This window comes from Eschscholzia californica, unplaced genomic scaffold (assembly GCF_041429995.1).
Source record: "Eschscholzia californica isolate CP2 unplaced genomic scaffold, dmEscCali1.0.p SCAF_4, whole genome shotgun sequence".
NCBI classification, from domain to species: Eukaryota; Viridiplantae; Streptophyta; class Magnoliopsida; order Ranunculales; family Papaveraceae; genus Eschscholzia; species Eschscholzia californica.
Window position 1 is genome coordinate 10,144,343 of NW_028238461.1, and position 16,687 is coordinate 10,161,029.

At 36.5% G+C, this 16,687-nt stretch overlaps 3 protein-coding genes across 5 annotated transcripts; 1 reads left to right on the forward strand and 2 right to left on the reverse strand.

Annotated features, from left to right (window-relative positions):
- Window positions 1-3,672: 3,672 nt before the first annotated feature.
- LOC147542502 (UPF0235 protein At5g63440) lies at window positions 3,673-12,681 on the reverse strand. 3 transcript variants are annotated; one of them, XM_086634981.1, is made up of 7 exons: window positions 12,153-12,589; window positions 11,627-11,741; window positions 11,388-11,541; window positions 10,275-10,371; window positions 10,041-10,129; window positions 9,884-9,952; window positions 3,673-4,001 (listed from the first exon to the last, which is right to left on the reverse strand). In XM_086634981.1, exons 1-7 carry the CDS (start codon window positions 12,265-12,267, stop codon window positions 3,942-3,944), a joined length of 699 nt encoding a protein of 232 aa, XP_086491107.1. In that variant the 5' UTR covers window positions 12,268-12,589; the 3' UTR covers window positions 3,673-3,941. The 3 variants fall into 3 exon arrangements, with proteins under 3 accessions (XP_086491107.1, XP_086491106.1, XP_086491108.1); XM_086634980.1 differs by lacking the exon at window positions 3,673-4,001 and adding an exon at window positions 9,296-9,586 and having other exon boundaries at window positions 12,153-12,681; XM_086634982.1 differs by lacking the exon at window positions 3,673-4,001 and adding an exon at window positions 9,296-9,586 and having other exon boundaries at window positions 11,627-11,727; window positions 12,153-12,419.
- LOC147542503 (uncharacterized) lies at window positions 6,168-8,833 on the forward strand. Its single transcript, XM_086634979.1, has 2 exons — window positions 6,168-7,323; window positions 7,420-8,833. Exons 1-2 carry the CDS (start codon window positions 6,248-6,250, stop codon window positions 8,678-8,680), a joined length of 2,337 nt encoding a protein of 778 aa, XP_086491105.1. The 5' UTR covers window positions 6,168-6,247; the 3' UTR covers window positions 8,681-8,833.
- Window positions 12,682-12,970: 289 nt separating the features above from the next.
- On the reverse strand, window positions 12,971-16,060 carry LOC147542504 (protein NRT1/ PTR FAMILY 5.6-like). The gene is made up of 4 exons (XM_086635179.1): window positions 15,660-16,060; window positions 15,022-15,239; window positions 14,337-14,857; window positions 12,971-14,259 (listed from the first exon to the last, which is right to left on the reverse strand). The coding sequence occupies exons 1-4, from the start codon at window positions 15,736-15,738 to the stop codon at window positions 13,401-13,403; spliced, it is 1,677 nt and encodes a 558-aa protein (XP_086491305.1). The 5' UTR covers window positions 15,739-16,060; the 3' UTR covers window positions 12,971-13,400.
- Between the last annotated feature and the right edge of the window lie 627 nt (window positions 16,061-16,687).

Below are 16,687 nucleotides of genomic sequence, written 5' to 3' on the forward strand. Positions count from 1 at the left end.
CGTGTAGCAAGTTTCAGCATTGTCTGGAATTGCTGCAAATCGGCTCGTGTTAAGTTGCCCGAAAGGGCGTAATGGCGACAAGGTAATCTCTATGTGAAGGGTTGGTAGAACTACGGTAGGCTTGATCCTGTAAAAGGGTACGTAGGCAGCCATGGTCATATGGCGCAGTCGGAGGAAGTTACAAGAAGCAGATATATCTTACAAGGAGTATCCTGGTGTTCGTCCAAAATTTGAAGAGTATCAAATTGTGTACGAGGTGGAGAATTGTGAGAGGCGGTTTAGGATGATGGAGGCGGTTTAGGATGATGGATGGCGGTTTGGGTTGAAATTGGAAATAGGCTGATTTGGTTTCAATTTGGCAATTTGCTCATAGGCGGTTTCCATGGATTTCCAAAATTGAGGTCGGTGGATGCATACCAAATTGGTTTCCAATTTTGGTTCAATTCCCACCGCCTCATAATAATATAAATAGGGGGTTGATCAACATCAACAACACACCAACACAAGCAACAACAACTCTTCTTTAGAGAGAGCTAAAGAGAGAGAGCAAGTGAGAGAGAAATTTTTTGTTCATAGTTTTTGAGCGGTGTTAAATTTCTCGGTCGTCGAAGATTTAGTATAGAAGGTTATTACTATACGGTACCATCTTGGGACGAACTTGCGGATTGTGTTAGTCGTCTTCATCTATCCTTCAATAAAGATTTCTTGTTCGCCCGAGGACGTAGGCTTTAAAGCCGAACCTCGTTAAATTCTGTTCGCATATTTGATTTTGACTTAGCTTTTCGATTAATCTTCATAATCGGATCAATTTCTAGGATAGGTTCGATAGCTTCCGCGACTTTTAGTTATAACAATACTGATGAGACTTTAGCGGGCAAACACTGACTAAAGTTGATTTACGGTCTCTCATAATAAGCTAACGTAATTTCTATGTGATTCCATCATTTTTTACACACATTTTACGTCATTCCCATCACTTCATGGCTAATGGCTGGGCGAAATTCTACAATGTATAGGTCCTGAGTTGTGTCTTTCAACAAAAAGAAAATGTCTTAAGTTGTGAACCCATAATAACCTCTCAACTATAACAAAAGACATTAGCCGGCCGGCCTTTGATGGGCAATTGTGGGTGGATTATCATTTTGAGTGGCTTTCATCAATAGAAATGTACTACTCCTAATAGTAACTATACTTTAACTATAAAAACTGCAGTGGTGGTCCAATATTTAGTGCTCAAATCCAATCACAATTTGGACACTTGTGTGTTTATGTTTACTAGATGAAATGCACTCCTAGGGTTTAGTAACCAATAGAAATTCACCAATATGATCTATCAAATTTTAATATAACCTAAAATCAAAACAAACAAATTGAGCCCATTGGATAAGAGCTTCTTAGCTTAACCAATTCTTTGTTGTTTTTACTCAAAAGGGAGTGTTGAGGTAGAGAGAGAAAAAATAGAGATGCACACATGTTTGTCTCTCCATAAATTTAGTTTGGTGGGATTGCTTTTTGTCTTTTTTTAACATAACCCCAATCCTTCAAATTTCATGATCCTTTTGTTATATTCCTTTCTTGAATAAGCCAATAACACAAAAGTTAAAACCCCAAAAAAATATAATTTTAGGGTTAGGGTTTTGTTTAGTTAAATCTTTACTTTATCTCCAATGAATGTAATTTGCAATTTAATAATCTGCAATCTTGAGGATATGGAGCTAAATTTGTAATCCATATAAAGGTAGAGTTAGGCCAGTGGGGACTGGGGAGTGGCTGTTTATGGTAATATGGTTTTTGGTGTTTTACCTTTTCATATTCTAAGTGGACTCCATGAGCATTAGGGTTTCACCATCATTGTTTAAAGAATTACTTTTTCTTACTTACATCTCATCAAGCTTTTGGCTAGACACAAGGTCAAAAGTTACTGACCTAAGAACCCCAATGGTTAGATTTAAACAACAAAAATCACAATATAAAAAGTTTTCTTAGCTAGACATAATTTTAGATAGTTTAAGGTGAAATAAGCATTGTTGATCTTTTATTATTAGAAAAATTAGAATTCTCATGACTCCATATAGTGACTTTGTTTCTAGAATGTGGTTTGATTTGATTGATAAATCTATTGTAACCTACACAAGTAACTGAAGATTTTAACGCATAAACTTAAAAACAAAACCATTACCCAAATTTGTTTAGTCTAGTAACACCACTACTATAATTTTTGTTCATACACATCAAAGCAATAGACCATATACCCGATGAAGAAGTTTCAATTCGGACTTGGGTAGTGCATATTTTTTCTAGACAAATGCTAAACGAAGCTGCATAATTGCTTCATAAAGCTATTTGCTAGACACAACCATTTATTTTTTACTAAATTGCTAAACAACACTAAAGATCGATTTATTGGTTTTATCTAGCAAATAATTTTTTGAATCTTAGATTGCTAAATATAACTATGTTTTAACTTCCCAAAATTATTTACTAGACACAATTTTTTCTTTTATTAAATTATCCAACAAAAATAAAATTGGTTGTATATTTGTATTAGTGTTATCTAATATTTTTTAAAAATACTTAAACGTGTTATAGGTTTTAAAAAAATATACATTATTTATATGCAGTATGATTTTATGAAATATACATTATTAAAGTTTAAACTAAGCTTAAAAATATAAATAGTGACTTTATGTTGTATGATTTTATGAATATCCCATGCGATTTTTTTTTGTTGAAAATATATCCGTTAGATTTTTTTTTGTTGAACAATATCCGCTAGACTTGATAAACCAAAATTCTAATCTATAAAATACCCGTTGGACTTGATAAACCAAAATTCTAATCTATAAACACGATTTGATTTAATGAAATATACACTATTATAAACTAAGCTTGACTAGGTCATAGTAGTTAGGGTTATAGAAGATACTTGGTGATTTTATGAATGAATATCCGCTGGGACTCTTTTTTTGTTGAAAATATACCCGTTAACGAGGAACCAAAATTTAAACTAAGCTTGACTAAGTCATAGTTATTAGGATTATGAAAGATACTATCTCTATCTCTTTGAACCCAATATTTTTTGAGAAAAAATTCGGTTATATTTGATTTTTTTCTTTGGATTCTACCTCAAATTATAGCTTGGAATGCTCTGATTGGAATATAATATTTTTTTGTTATTTGTTAATATTTGGTTAACTTTTTAGTTTAATGTTCGAATACATTTTATTTATAAATAATTAATTATGGTAATAGAAATTTGAATTTTGAGAAAAAATTTGATTATATTTGATTTTTTTTCTTATAGTGTTGGATTTAGCAATTTAAGATAAAATTCAATTAATTTTGTTTAGTTATTTTGTGTAATAATTTTTTTAGAGTTGTGTATAGAATGGAAGAGAGATTCGATTATACTTGATTTTTGGTGTTGGTGTTGGTGTTGGTTAGCAATTTAGGACACAATTTTAGTTTTATTTAGTTATTTTTGTCTAATAGTTGTCCTTAGCAAAACTGAAGTTGCATATAGTAGCATCCTTTTTCTATAAGTCTGATCTAAAACTTCTAGTTAGATTTCAAATTGCTTGTTTTTGTCTAATTCGTAATGTTTTACTCATCTGAATGAAAGTTCCAAGTTTATTTTGGGTTCCTTTAAGTCAGACAAGTCAGATTCAGTCATTGAGAAAAAGAACCCCACGTATAGTACACATTACAGATACATCAAGTAGCTAGTTTTAAAGCATCCAATGGTTCAAATAGAGAAAAACAATCAACATCTGCAAGAAATGGTATTTATTCCGAAAAAGACAGAAAAATTCAGCAAGTTTACATGCATTTAGATTGAGATTCCGAGCATCAAATACAGAGATAGCAATGACAAGCATATTAAAGCTTGATTCTTTGTCTGTTTGTCCGACTAGTATTTGCTCGTGTGATATGCATCATCTTCAAGGTTGCACAGCCTCGAGAAGTTTCTCATATACTTCTCTTCCAGACAAATCCTCGACCTAATTCAGACATTATTAGACAGATTCATCTAACTTTCATAAGCAAATATAACCCGAGAAATTGTAATGAAGATTAGAGAGTCCTTTAGTCATTCTTTGTCGGATTTGTCTTCGAAATACAAGCTTTTTGGTGAGGTTGATAAGGTTTAGATCTAAGTACCTAATCCAAGTTAATCGGCTTTCTTTGCCTTTCTGGCTCTCGGTGGTGCCAATTACGGAAGACACAAAATTTCTTCTTGGGTTTTCGTTTTATTCGATAAGAAAATGAAAAGAAGTTTGTGAAGAAAATCTCACCACTAGGAGTTTGGATTTGTTATTCCATCCTCTTTGAAGAGTCATCGGCCAAACCGAGTGGACTTGATCCCATAGGAATCCTATTACAACTAGGATTCCTTAGTAGTTAGGATTATATTAGATAACTATCATAGAGTTTTAGTTGTTTTCAATCTCCTCTTTGTATCCTATATATACATAGCCATACACATTGTACAATCAAGTTATTGTGAATAATCATCGGCATTTACCCCTGAATGCACGAATCGACATGAGGTCAAGAATCAAAATAACAAGGGAGGCTACAAATATATACGTCTAAGAATGTTTTATAAAGGTATAATGGGCCTCTGGGCTTAAAATAAATTGAAGTACGAAAAAATAAGTTGAATTATAAATACTTGTAATTGCCAAACGTTGAGCACGACCTTCAACTTCAATTGCCACTTGAACAAGACCACTTTCTAATTGTGATATGCATGGTGGCACGGGAGCATCCTAGAACATATTCACAAAATTCAAATAGTATCAAGCAACACGACAGATGAATTCAGTGCAGCTAGAAGATGTTCCTTAAAGAAAAAAAAAGTGGAATCAAAGCGGTGGAATGGAGGACCTCAGGAATGAGTTACCCAGAAACTGTAGATTCCACGACAAAAATAATTAATTCGATGTTTCAAAATTCGTTTGAGGCGTGTGCTTTCAGTCGCTCCTCAAGGCGATTGGGCATTTTTCGCCACTTAAAGAATAATTAGAAGCATTAGAGTTTATTTTGGAGTGTTAATGTGTTAGTTTTATTATGAGTCCGAGTTTATGCCACACTAAATTCAGATACTTAAATTCAGCGAAAAAAAGAAAGTTCAGATACTTAAAACTTCATATTATTGTAGCAAAGTACAAATGAATATGTCATATTTTCTTTTCCTATATAAATGTGTCGTAACTTTTTCTTTTCAAAATCGATGAGTCCCTTCCTACGCCTGGAGGCATACGCCTCAAGGAGATGCCTCGCCTTTACGGAGCAAAGCGCGTTGAGGAGGAAAACTGTTTTTTAAACAGTGACTAAAGTCAGCCAACTTAGGAGAGATGACATCAAGTACAATCTAAGTTTTGACGGCCATGTTTTTAAGTTAAGGGTGAGCAAAACGCGTTGAGGAATTCATGTCTCGGACTCATAAAGAATATAAGTATTACCAAGATATATACAAAGAAACATACATAAATTACCTGTGGATTAGTTTCAGCTGCGACTGAACTGAGTGCACCGTCAACAATATAAATAAAAGTAGCCGCTTCTAAATCTTCTTCGGACTGATAACAAACAAAATGTCCACAACCGGTGCAAGACATTCGGAATTGCTTTTCCAATTTTCCTTCACCACTGAATAATAAAGAAGTAGAATTTGAGTTGGGATGCAACTCTTGTGTCAGAATTGAATAATCCGATGGCAATCGGACTGGTCTGAATCAGTATTGTTTAAACCCAACATGGATTAGGCCTAGTCTGGGTGTTTTAGACTGCTCTAATCCCTAAGGACGCAGAGTCAAGCTCGATCATTACGAACAATTTAGTGGAGCGCTTATAAACCCACACTAAAACTTACGTGGCTCCTCGAATTGAGGCAGGGCCGTAGAGGTGAGAGGAAAGCCCAAAAAATCAATCTAAATTTGATAAAATTCACGGCCCAATATGATAATTAAACATGGCCTGGCCTGCTAGATTTAGTAATTACATGATGTTTGGCCCAAGTCAGGATCACATATCCACACGCCTCATATAGTTAAATTCTCTATGCAAACATATAAAATTTTTAGCAGTTCAACCAAAAAAAAATATAAAATTTTAGCAACTACTAAACTATATATCCTTCAAAATTCATAAATTCTCTCTCTATTCTGTCTGAAACTCAATATTGATATTTTCACATCTTCATCTCAATATAGCCAGCCAGCCAGCCTCCTTTTAATCATCCATGGAGGAAGAGAAGGACAAGAAGAAGAAGAGAAGTTTGCGTAGTCGACCGCCACTACCATCCGAAGTGCCGTGGCTCGTTTTCCCTTCTTCTAAGAAGGATGGGAAAGATCAGGTATTCTACAATTTCCTTGAACCTCCTAGTAAGGGAAACTACATAAAGAGAATACCAGAGCTGAGTGGAAGTAGATATTGGCAATCCCACTCTCATGAAGGTTGGTTAGTTATTCTATCTAACAACAACAATTGGGATGGTTTTCTTTGGAATCCTGCAACGTTAGAGAAAATCGAGTTACCTAATTTAGTCGAATGGTGTGATACTAATAAGTATTGTATTTCCGACTGTGTTTTGACCTCGCCTCCTCCCGCTAATAATAATTACTACTATAAAAACAGCAGCATGGTCTTCTTCTTGTTTGGTTTAGCGAATTCGGACAAACTTGAATCCTTACTTGTATATTGTCGTACTGGAGACAAACGATGGAGATCACGAAAGTTGTTGCCTGAAAATACTAATATAGATACACCAGTTGATGGATCCTTAGTTTGCTTTAAGGGCAATCTATATATATTTTTCTATGACTTTTGGCATCTTGAGATCAAAATAGAGAACCAAGGTGGGGCTTCTGCTGATGAATCCCTCTCCATGACACCTTTTTCCAGCACTCATCCCCCTTTATTCTTAAATGCACCATCAACAGCTTTTTTTCGAGAACGTTTTGTGGCGTGCTCTGGTGAACTCTTCCAGGTTATTATGATTTACGATTCAAGAGAGGGGGTGTACGAACCGCTTATCTCAATACAAGTATGGAGATTGAATTTCTCTCTAATGGCTTGGGAAAAATTACAAAGCTTGGGGGATCATGTACTCTTTCTAGGAAAAAACACCACAACTTCTTGCTCAGCGGCCAAGTTGAGTCTTAAAAGAGGTTGTGTGTATTACACATTGATAGGAGACCACCAAAGCTTGTATAAGTATGACCTAGAAGGCCAAAGTGTTTCAGTTTCATTGCCGTTGCTAAAGCCAACAATGACGGATTTGTCTCCGAGTTGGATGATGATTCCTCCACTTGTCAGGTAACTTTACATAAACAACACACACAGTGTAGTATATGTGTAATTCTTGCTTTTGTTTGTTTGCTAAACTAAATATATACTGTGCTTAAATTTTAGGGCTTGTGATGGAAGAACGGAAAATATATTTGTGAACGGTGAAGAGAATGATAACACTCTGGATGCACAAGAAAAGAATACCAATACAAATAATGGTTTGAAGGAGGCTGAGGGACCGAATAAAAACAGAGTACAACTTGAAGAGACAAATGAATGGGGTGTTCTTAACAAGGACATCTTCGAGCTCATAGCACGTTATCTTCCTGCAGTAGATTATTTACATTTTCGCGCCATAAGTAAAGGGAGTCGATCACTACTACCTGCAGCATGCTCGAGATTTTTGTTTAGAAAGATTGATAACGAGATCACATCTTCATCTCCATTGCTGGTTTTCTCTGAAAGTAATGGTGACATCTACAATTTTGTCGACCCGGAGCATAATAATGAGAAGTACCTCGCAGATAGTCACACAATTCTATCAGGCGCAACAATCTGTTACTCGAATAAGGGGTGGTTACTAATGTTAAAAGGAACGCAAAACATATTCTTTTACAACCCGTTTACAAAATCAGTAATCCAACTTCCTGACATACCACAACAACTTCCTGGTGGTTACTTTCGTCTCTCATTCTCGTCATCACCTACTTCTTCAGACTGCGTAGTTTTCGCCATCGGCGGATTTTTGGACGCAGAAGATTTCAAAGAAAAAATTCTTGTCGGGTTCATTGCTAGGGGAATGAAAGAATGGCGGTCGGCAATCTACACAAAGTTAGATGTATTTACGCCGTTCTTAATCAGTCCAGTTTTTTGTGATACAGCTTTCTATTCCCTGGATGATAAAGGAAATTTAGTTGTTCTTGAGACTAATGGTGGCTCGTTCAAGGAAATTGCTCTCCGTAACAAACCGTGCTTAAATTCTAACTACCAGAAGTTCTTGGTTGAGCATGAAGGGCAACTTTTATTAGTATATATAAGGTATCTTGGGATGTCGATCCGAGTATTTAGATTCGATTTTTCTAGTAGGAGTTGGGTTAAAGTTAAAAGTTTGGGAAAGCATATGATGTTCGTCAGCAATACTTCTTGTATGTCAGCAGTTGCTCCGAATAGTAGCATGGAGAACAAAATCTACTTACCTAGATTGAATGGTGAAAGCATTTTATGTTATTCTCTTGAGACGGGTAAGTGTCATTCCATTGGGAATGAAAGGTCTACTATGGGTTTTTGCGACTCAAAGGTGCTATTAAACTGTACTTGGATTGTGCCTGACTGCACAAGGACCACAACAACAGTTGAAGAAGAGCTTAATTGGTGTCATGTTTAGGTCCGCATTAAGCGTCATTCTAGAACCCGATTAGAGATTATTATTATTATTTTCTTTTATCTATTAGTATTAAATTTGAAATGTAGCAAGATCCTTTTTTGTTGATAAATTGACATTTTGAAGTTTAATTATATGAAACAATAAATCTCTCAGTACTGTTAAGTTGTTTACACCTAAGTTTGCTACTTTTCGTTGTTGAATTTTATCTCGGATAGACAGGTATAGCCAGAAACCTCGTCAATCCAATGGTAAAGGTGATGGACTAATGGTGAAGATCAGTTTGCTCATAAGTTTTATGTTCTTGGCTCCAAGTTGTTGCAGATTATCAATTAAACCAATTTGCATAGTTTGCAAGAAGAACCCTATGATCAAATAGGGATCAAAATTTATACACAAACAACAAAAACTCAATCAGAACAAGTTGATCCTCAGATGATCAAAGCAATAAACCATATACCCGATGAAGAAGTTTCAATTCAGACTTAGGTAATGTAAATTTTTTTTCCTGTCAGTCGGGATCTAAAACTTCTAGTCAGACTTCAAATTTTTTGTTTTTGTCTTATTCGTAATGTTTTACTCATCTGAATGAAAGTTCGGCTTAAGTCAGATTACAGATACACCAAGAAGCTGGTTTAAAGCATCCAATGGTTCAAATTGAGAAAAACAATCAACATCTGCAAGAAATGGTATTTATTCCCAAAAAGACAGAAAAAATCAGCAAGTTTACAAGCATTCAGATTGAGATTCCAAGCACCAAATACAGAGATAGCAATGACAAGCATATTAAAGCTTTGATTCTTTGTCTGTTTGTCTGACTAGTATTTGCTCGTGTGATATGCATCATCTTCAAGGTTGCACAGCCTCGAGAAGTTTCTCATATACTTCTCTTCCAGACAAATCCTCGACCTAATTCAGACATTATTAGACAGATTCACAATCTAACTTTCATAAGAAAATATAACCCGAGAAATTGTAATGAATATTAGAGAGTCCTTTAGTCATTCTTTGTCGGATTTGTCTTCGATATACAAGCTTTTTGGTGAGGTTGATGGGGTTTAGATCTAAGTACCTAATCCAAGTTAATCTGCTTTCTTTGCCTTTCTGGCTCTCGGTGGTGCCGATTACTGAAGACACAAAATTTCTTCTTGGGTTTTCGTTTTATTCGATAAGAAAATGAAAAGAAGTTTGTAAAGAAAATCTCACCACTAGGAGTTTGGATTTGTTATTCCATCCTCTTTGAAGAGTCATCTGGCTCAGTCTCAGACCCAAAACCTGTTTCAAGAAAACAAGCATGTCGGATCCATTATTTTGTTTCTGATAGAAGTTATGAACATGAGACATGTAACAGAGACTCACACACCTTGCCCATAAATTCTAACAACTCGTTATTTGCTTCGCCATGCGCAGCAGTTGCTGCAACAGCCACCCGAACATCATCGGCATTTACCCCTGAATCCACAAATCGACATGAGGTCAAGAATCAAAATAACAAGAGAGGCTACAAATATATACGTCTAAGAATGTTTTATAAAGGAAATGGGCCTATGGGCTTAAATAAATTGAAGTACGAGAAAATAAGTTGAAGTATGAGTACTTGTAATTGCCGAACGTTGAGCACGATCTTCAACTTCAATTGCCACTTGAACAAGACCACCTTCTAATTGTGATATGCATGGTGGCACGGGAGCATCCTAGAACATATTCACAAAATTCAAATAGTATCAAGCAACACGACAGATGAATTCAGTGCAGCTAGAAGATGTTCCTTAAAGAAAAAAAAGTGGAATCAAAGCGGTGGAATGATGGAATGGAGGACCTCAGGAATGAGTTACCCAGAAACTGTAGATTCCACGACAAAAATAATTAATTCAATGTTTCAAAATTCGTTTGAGGCGTGTGCTTTCAGTCGCTCCTCAAGGCGATTGGTCATTTTTCGCCACTTAAAGAATAATTAGAACTTAGAAGCATTAGAGTTTATTTTGGAGTGTTAATGTGTAAGTTTTATTATGAGTCGGAGTTTATGCCACACTAAGTTCAGACGCCTTCTACGCCTGGAGGCATACGCCTCAAGGAGATGCCTTTCCTTTATGGTTTAAAGCAAGGTTACCAGATACTCTCCTCTACCCTACGTACCGCGTACCCGATTCACCGTACCCAAATTTCGTACCCTTTTTGGGTGGGTTCGCGATCCAGTACCCCACAATTAGTGTATCTGAATTTTTAGTCTTAATTAACCTAAAATCTTTGTAGACTACTATAAATTCGACTTATTGGGTAGTTAAACCACAAGAACTTTTTTAATTGGCTTGTTAGATTGTAAGTTTGATGGAGAAATGATGTCTAAGAGTAGGTGTATCTATTATAAATGCATCATAGAGAGTATTTATTGTCTATGAAAAATAGTCCAAACGTACTGAACTCGAAAATGGCGTACCGGAGAAGTATACCCCTAGCGTACCCGATACTCACATGGTAGCGTTCCGCGTACCGGTACCTGTACCACGTACCGGAGCGATCCGCGTACCAGGTAACCTTGGTTTAAAGCGCGTTGAGGCGGAAAACCGTTTTTTTTTTTTTTATGTTACGGTGGTTTACAATTAATATACCCTTGTAAAATAATACTAACATCAATGAGGAAATTCATGTCTCAGACCCATAAAGAATATAAGTATTACCAAGATAAATACAAATGAACGTACATAATTACCTGTGGATTAGTTTCAGCTGCGACTGAACTGAGAGCACCATCAACAATATAAATAAAAGTAGCTGCTTCTAAATCTTCTTCAGACCGATAACAAACAAAAAGTCCACAACCGTCGCAAGACATTCGGAATTGCTTTTCCAATTTTCCTTCGCCACTGAAATAAAAAAGTAGAATTTGAGTTGGGATGCAACTCTATCATGAAAACCGGATCATGAGATACGAATGTGTACGGAAAATACCGTTTTAGAAGAACTTTTCCTGCTTCTTTAATATTCAACCTCGCTAGATGTTTCTTTTTGTCTAATACATATGATTTGTCTGTCTTTCGCTTCGGTATTTTCTGCAATTGGGTATCTTAGAGTAGACACATTTTAGTAATATGCTTCTATGAGAGTACTTAATAAAATTTAGTTAGAGAAGTGATGATAGAACTAAAAGAACCCTAATCTAGAAAGGGGAAAAAAACTAAATCATGAGAATGCAAATTGAAGCAATATATAGTGAAATTCTGCAGATCCAAACAAAACCCTAAAACAATTTGATATTCAATTTTAGTTGGTGGGAGTTCTACTTTAATAGTCTTAAGTTAGACTACCCAATTCTGTTTCTGAAGAAACTAACCCTAAAACAATCTACCCAAAATAATTCTTCCTTTTTTCATGAACAATTTCCATAGCAAAATCAACACAACCCAGTTCCCAGAATAACCAAATGATCAATTTTAAACAAGATTATACAGAGACAGATAGCTAGAGAGATTGATACCAGTGATGAGAACATGAGAACTACAGTGTTTGCAATAATAGACAAAGAGATCAGAATCAGGGCCATCAGGAGCCGCATCCTCGCTCGAGTAAGTGTGGGTGGTCCTCTTAGGCATTCTTCTTCTTCTTCTCCGATTAACCTGACAACTTCCAAAGTCTGAAACAATTTGATGAGAGAGAAAGTGATTGATTGAGCAAAACAGAGACGATGGGTAGTAACTAATGAGTCTCTGCTGCCCCGACTCAAAACATTTTGAACACCACTACTCACTAGCCTAATAACCAAATATACTCCGATATGTTATAGGATGGTGTGGACCAGCCTTCTCGAACTGCTAGTTATACTGTCTGCTTTGACACACCTGAGCCTTAAGGTTTTAAAAGGTCTCACTAGAGAAGGGTGCTTAACCTCTTAAGAAGAACACCACACTCCGTCTCACCATCAATATGAAGATTTATGACCTAGTTTGTTATGGTTTATGCTCTATCCTGAACAGCCTGGCTCGACCTAATTACTTTAAGATTGGTTCGACCTCAGAAAAAGTCTGAGTTGATTTATGACTTATCTTGAGTTTGGGTTTCGGTGAATAAGGAGGTTGACTTGCCAAATTGGTCAGTTGGGTCGTTTTATATTCTTAGTGCACATTATGTTTGTAATCTTGAACGACGTTCGGTGAGTAATTGGGTTGATCTGCCAAATCAATCAGACGTGTCGTCTTATATTCCTAATAAACATTATGTTCGTGATCTCAAGTTTGTTCCGGAGCTGGTTGCATACGTATTTGCCTTCAGAGTAGAGAAGTTTATAACGAACATAAATTTAGTGGTTCATCAATTTTCATTCTATTACTTCATTTTGCTTGTCACAGAATTCAAAATCTTGTATTACAACGCTTTAAAGTACAGATACCCACACTATACATATCAATAAGTAGTAAAAAGGAAAGGCGAAATATAGTGTGAGGTGGTGTTCGTTTTCTTCTTTGTCTAAATCTGACTCGTCCGAATCTGAATCTTCTAACTCGTATATACCCAAAATCAGTTGCTCAGACGAGACCGACACACACAACTATTCTGAAAATCGACTCTTATGAATCTGAATCTTTCACTAAAATATACCCAAAACTGACCGAAATCAACTACTCAGACGAACATTCTTAAAACCGACTCTAGTCAAGTCAGGCTTCGATTCAGATTTCAGACCTGAGTTAGGAAAGGAACAAGCACAACCTCAGTTATCTTCATGATCTCAAAAACTCATAGTATCAACAATCCCAGCATCTGGTTCATCTTCACTACATACTTTCTTATAAGCATATTTACTAGCAACAAATCCATAGAAAACAAGGTTGATACAGCTTAGAATCATAAGCGATAGATAGAAATAATCTAAACGGCTTCTATTGATGGTATCAGCAAACCAACTCGTTCGTCCACCATGTCTGCTTGCTTTATCAGTTGCAGCTATAACAACTACACTAAGTAAGCTTCCAACTCCGATAACGCTCAATGTGAATGACGGTCCAAACGTCCACATAGATTTCGGAACTTGGTCATAGAAAAAATCTTTGATCCCAGGATAAGTAAATCCATCCATAGCTCCTAATAACATGAACTGTGGAGTTAGCCAAAAGACACTGATAGGAAGGCTCTGCTTAGGCTTATCTTGTAAACCAAGTTGTTTTACGATATTTAACCGTTTTGCTTCCACGAACGAGGCAACACTACAACATAGTACACAAAATATAAGTCCTATTCCGATTCTTACTGTCGGAGTAATCACTTGGTCTAAGGCACGATACCTTTTCGAAAGTCCCTTATTTAGCCAAATTATTTGCCCACTTATGTATCTCGTGAATATTAGTAGTACGGGTAAAGGGACGTTTCCTAAGTTGTATTTTCGATTCATATTGCTTCCTTGTTGAAGAAAGAAGGTGCTTCCTAATGACTTCACTAGACCATAATTTAGGAAGGCTGCCCACATTGGAAACATTCGTAAGAGAATTTTCGTTTCTTCTACTTCCATTACCGTGCAGAGTCTAAACTTATTTACTTGTTCGTCGAGATTAGAAATCGGCGGTTCTATGATGGCAGCTTTGTCCAGGAATCTGCAGTTCAATTGAGCTTAGTTTTAACTAAAAAATTAGATTCATAACTTCATCCACATATTGACATAGAAACAAACCTTAATCTATTGGTATGAGGCAATTGATTGGTATCTCCTTGGTAGAGCTGACTCTCATTTAGAGGAAACTCGAGATGTCTTTTGAAGAAGGCAGCGAGCAAAACTCTCGTAGCACGTGTGAGGACACTTCCTGGTGGTTCGACACATTTGTAATACGGCTTGCCTAAAACGAACACGAAGAAGGTGATGCTCATGGTTAACCCAAGAACACCATAACCAGTTACCCAATAGTGTTTGCCTTCAACAATGGCGAGTAAGAGAATACCCGCGAATGCACCAAAGTTCGCACCTATACACCACCAAATGGTCACTCTACCTTTAAGTCTCTCATTTTCATCTGCTTCTGAGGTAGACTTAAGTTGATCGGCTCCAAATGCTTTCAACATTGGTGTATTTCCAGCTTTGCCAAATGCTACTAGGAATAGAGCCACTCGAAAAACGAACAGCCTCTCTGAGCTAGGGTGTGCAGTTGTGGTCATCGGAAATACGTTTGAAGCTGAAAGTGTTAAAAGTGGCAATCCCTTTGTGTAAAGGGATCTTTATGTCAGACACCAAACTTGAAAAAGGGTTGGGCGCCTGTAATTGAACTGCAGAGTATATCGGTCGAGCCAAAAGCCCGACACAGTTGGAGCGAGTTATTTCAAAAGATCGTATAAATCTTTTTTCTTTTTGATAATGAACTTACAATTATGTATATGATGGTTGAGTAGAATATTATGCTGTAGAGTCCAATATAAGCATCGGAAAGATAAGCTCCGAATATCGCCATAATTGCTGTCGCACCTATTCTTATGTTCGCAGTTGCTGCAGCTTGTGGGAGCTTCTCGTTCATGTCGTTCATAAGGTACGGCATCAGGTTAGTTATCGCCACAATGTGCGCTAGGTTCTGGCTAAATACTAAACCTGCCAAAATCAGTATCATAAATATCAAGACCCTTTCTTCGAAGTCATTTTGAAATCAATGTCATAAATATCAAGAATCTTTCTTTAAATGGATTTACCTAATTGACTGATTTATAGCATAGAGCATATATAGATATGGTTTAGAGAGTGTTTTTTAACTCTTAGTCAGATCAGAAATCTGACCCATGGTCTGTATTGACTTGAGTCAGATTCAAAATGTTTGTTTTTGTCTGACTCATGATTTTTGACTCGTCTGAATAGCTTGTTCGGGTTGATTTTGCTTACATCTGAGTCAGACGAGTCAGAAAAAAAACACCTCACTCATTGGAAGTTGGAACTGAACTTGCTTAAATTTTCTAGCTCCCACCTTAGTAAACTGTTATTTGCAGCTTATAGAACTGTCAATAAGAATAGATTTACCTAGTACAAAAGAAGCAAGTTTCCATCCACGGAACAACCGACGAGCTCTCCAACAAACGTAGAAAAACGGAAGCCCCATGGACGACAACCAATGCAGAGCGCTCAACGGGTAATCGACGAATGGCTCTTAGATGAACCGACAAAGCCGTAGTTTCATTGCGAAGAACCCAATAGGAAACAAGGCCATTTGAAGGCATTATTGTTATAGAAAGCAAATGTTCTTAGCTCTGTGAGCAGTTCTTTCCAGAGGAAGAAAACTTATTAGACTACCTTACTAAAAGTGGCTGTTGGATTCCAATTATTGTGTTTGAAGCAACATATAAAGCTATTAATAATAGTGTTAATGTCTGCTATTAGGGTTTATATGAGCAGTGTTTATGTTCTTTTGGCTATCAGAAAACAAATCAAAAGTCTGAAATGAGCATCAAATATGTAGATTTTATTCTTTGCCTTCTACTACAAGAAAGGAAAGGCTATATTACAGAAAAAGTAAAAGCAAAATAAAACAAATCAGCCAATTATCATATTTTTCTCCTGGAAGAAATATGTGGCATTGAGTGGTTTTCCACTTTCAGCAAATTTTCAAAAGCTTCTTGGAATATCTTTGAAAGCCTATTTCCTAGAAAAATAGGGGAGATGTTCTAATTCTATTTAAAAACATTGATGGTTGGATGCCCAAAAAACATGGGCGAGATCTGGTTGAAATCCGACGTGGGCGACCAGATTGTGCCCAACACTGGCCACCGAGATATGTTCTTATCCTACTTTAAAACATTGACGATTGAATGCCCACAAAACACGAGTGACATCTGCACAAGTGACATCTGGCTGAGATCCGACTTGGACGGCCAAATTGTGCCCAACAATGGTCAGAAGGCCAGGTCCGAACGTCCATGTCAGAACGTCCATGTGAGATTAAATACTTAGAGGTCATCCGATCAGATCGCGGGGTTTTATGTGAACATATATTAAATAAAGTGAAAAATTTAGGGCTTGTTATCAACCTTTCCTCTGTGATCAGCCCTATT

Excerpts from the sequence above, each read along its gene's own strand:
- LOC147542502 (XM_086634981.1), bottom strand. The coding sequence starts at position 12,267 with ATGCCTAAGAGGACCACCCACACTTACTCGAGCGAGGATGCGGCTCCT. Across the intron at positions 11,542-11,626 it reads GGAAAAGTTCTTCTAAAACG|TGGCGAAGGAAAATTGGAAA; the intron begins GTATTTTCCGTA and ends TTTTTATTTCAG. Across the intron at positions 10,372-11,387 it reads CAGCTGAAACTAATCCACAG|GATGCTCCCGTGCCACCATG; the intron begins GTAATTATGTAC and ends AATATGTTCTAG.
- LOC147542504 (XM_086635179.1), bottom strand. The coding sequence starts at position 15,738 with ATGGGGCTTCCGTTTTTCTACGTTTGTTGGAGAGCTCGTCGGTTGTTC. Across the intron at positions 14,858-15,021 it reads CAACCATCATATACATAATT|GGATTGCCACTTTTAACACT; the intron begins GTAAGTTCATTA and ends CTTTACACAAAG. Across the intron at positions 14,260-14,336 it reads CCTCATACCAATAGATTAAG|ATTCCTGGACAAAGCTGCCA; the intron begins GTTTGTTTCTAT and ends ATTGAACTGCAG.
- LOC147542503 (XM_086634979.1), top strand. The coding sequence starts at position 6,248 with ATGGAGGAAGAGAAGGACAAGAAGAAGAAGAGAAGTTTGCGTAGTCGA. Across the intron at positions 7,324-7,419 it reads ATGATTCCTCCACTTGTCAG|GGCTTGTGATGGAAGAACGG; the intron begins GTAACTTTACAT and ends CTTAAATTTTAG.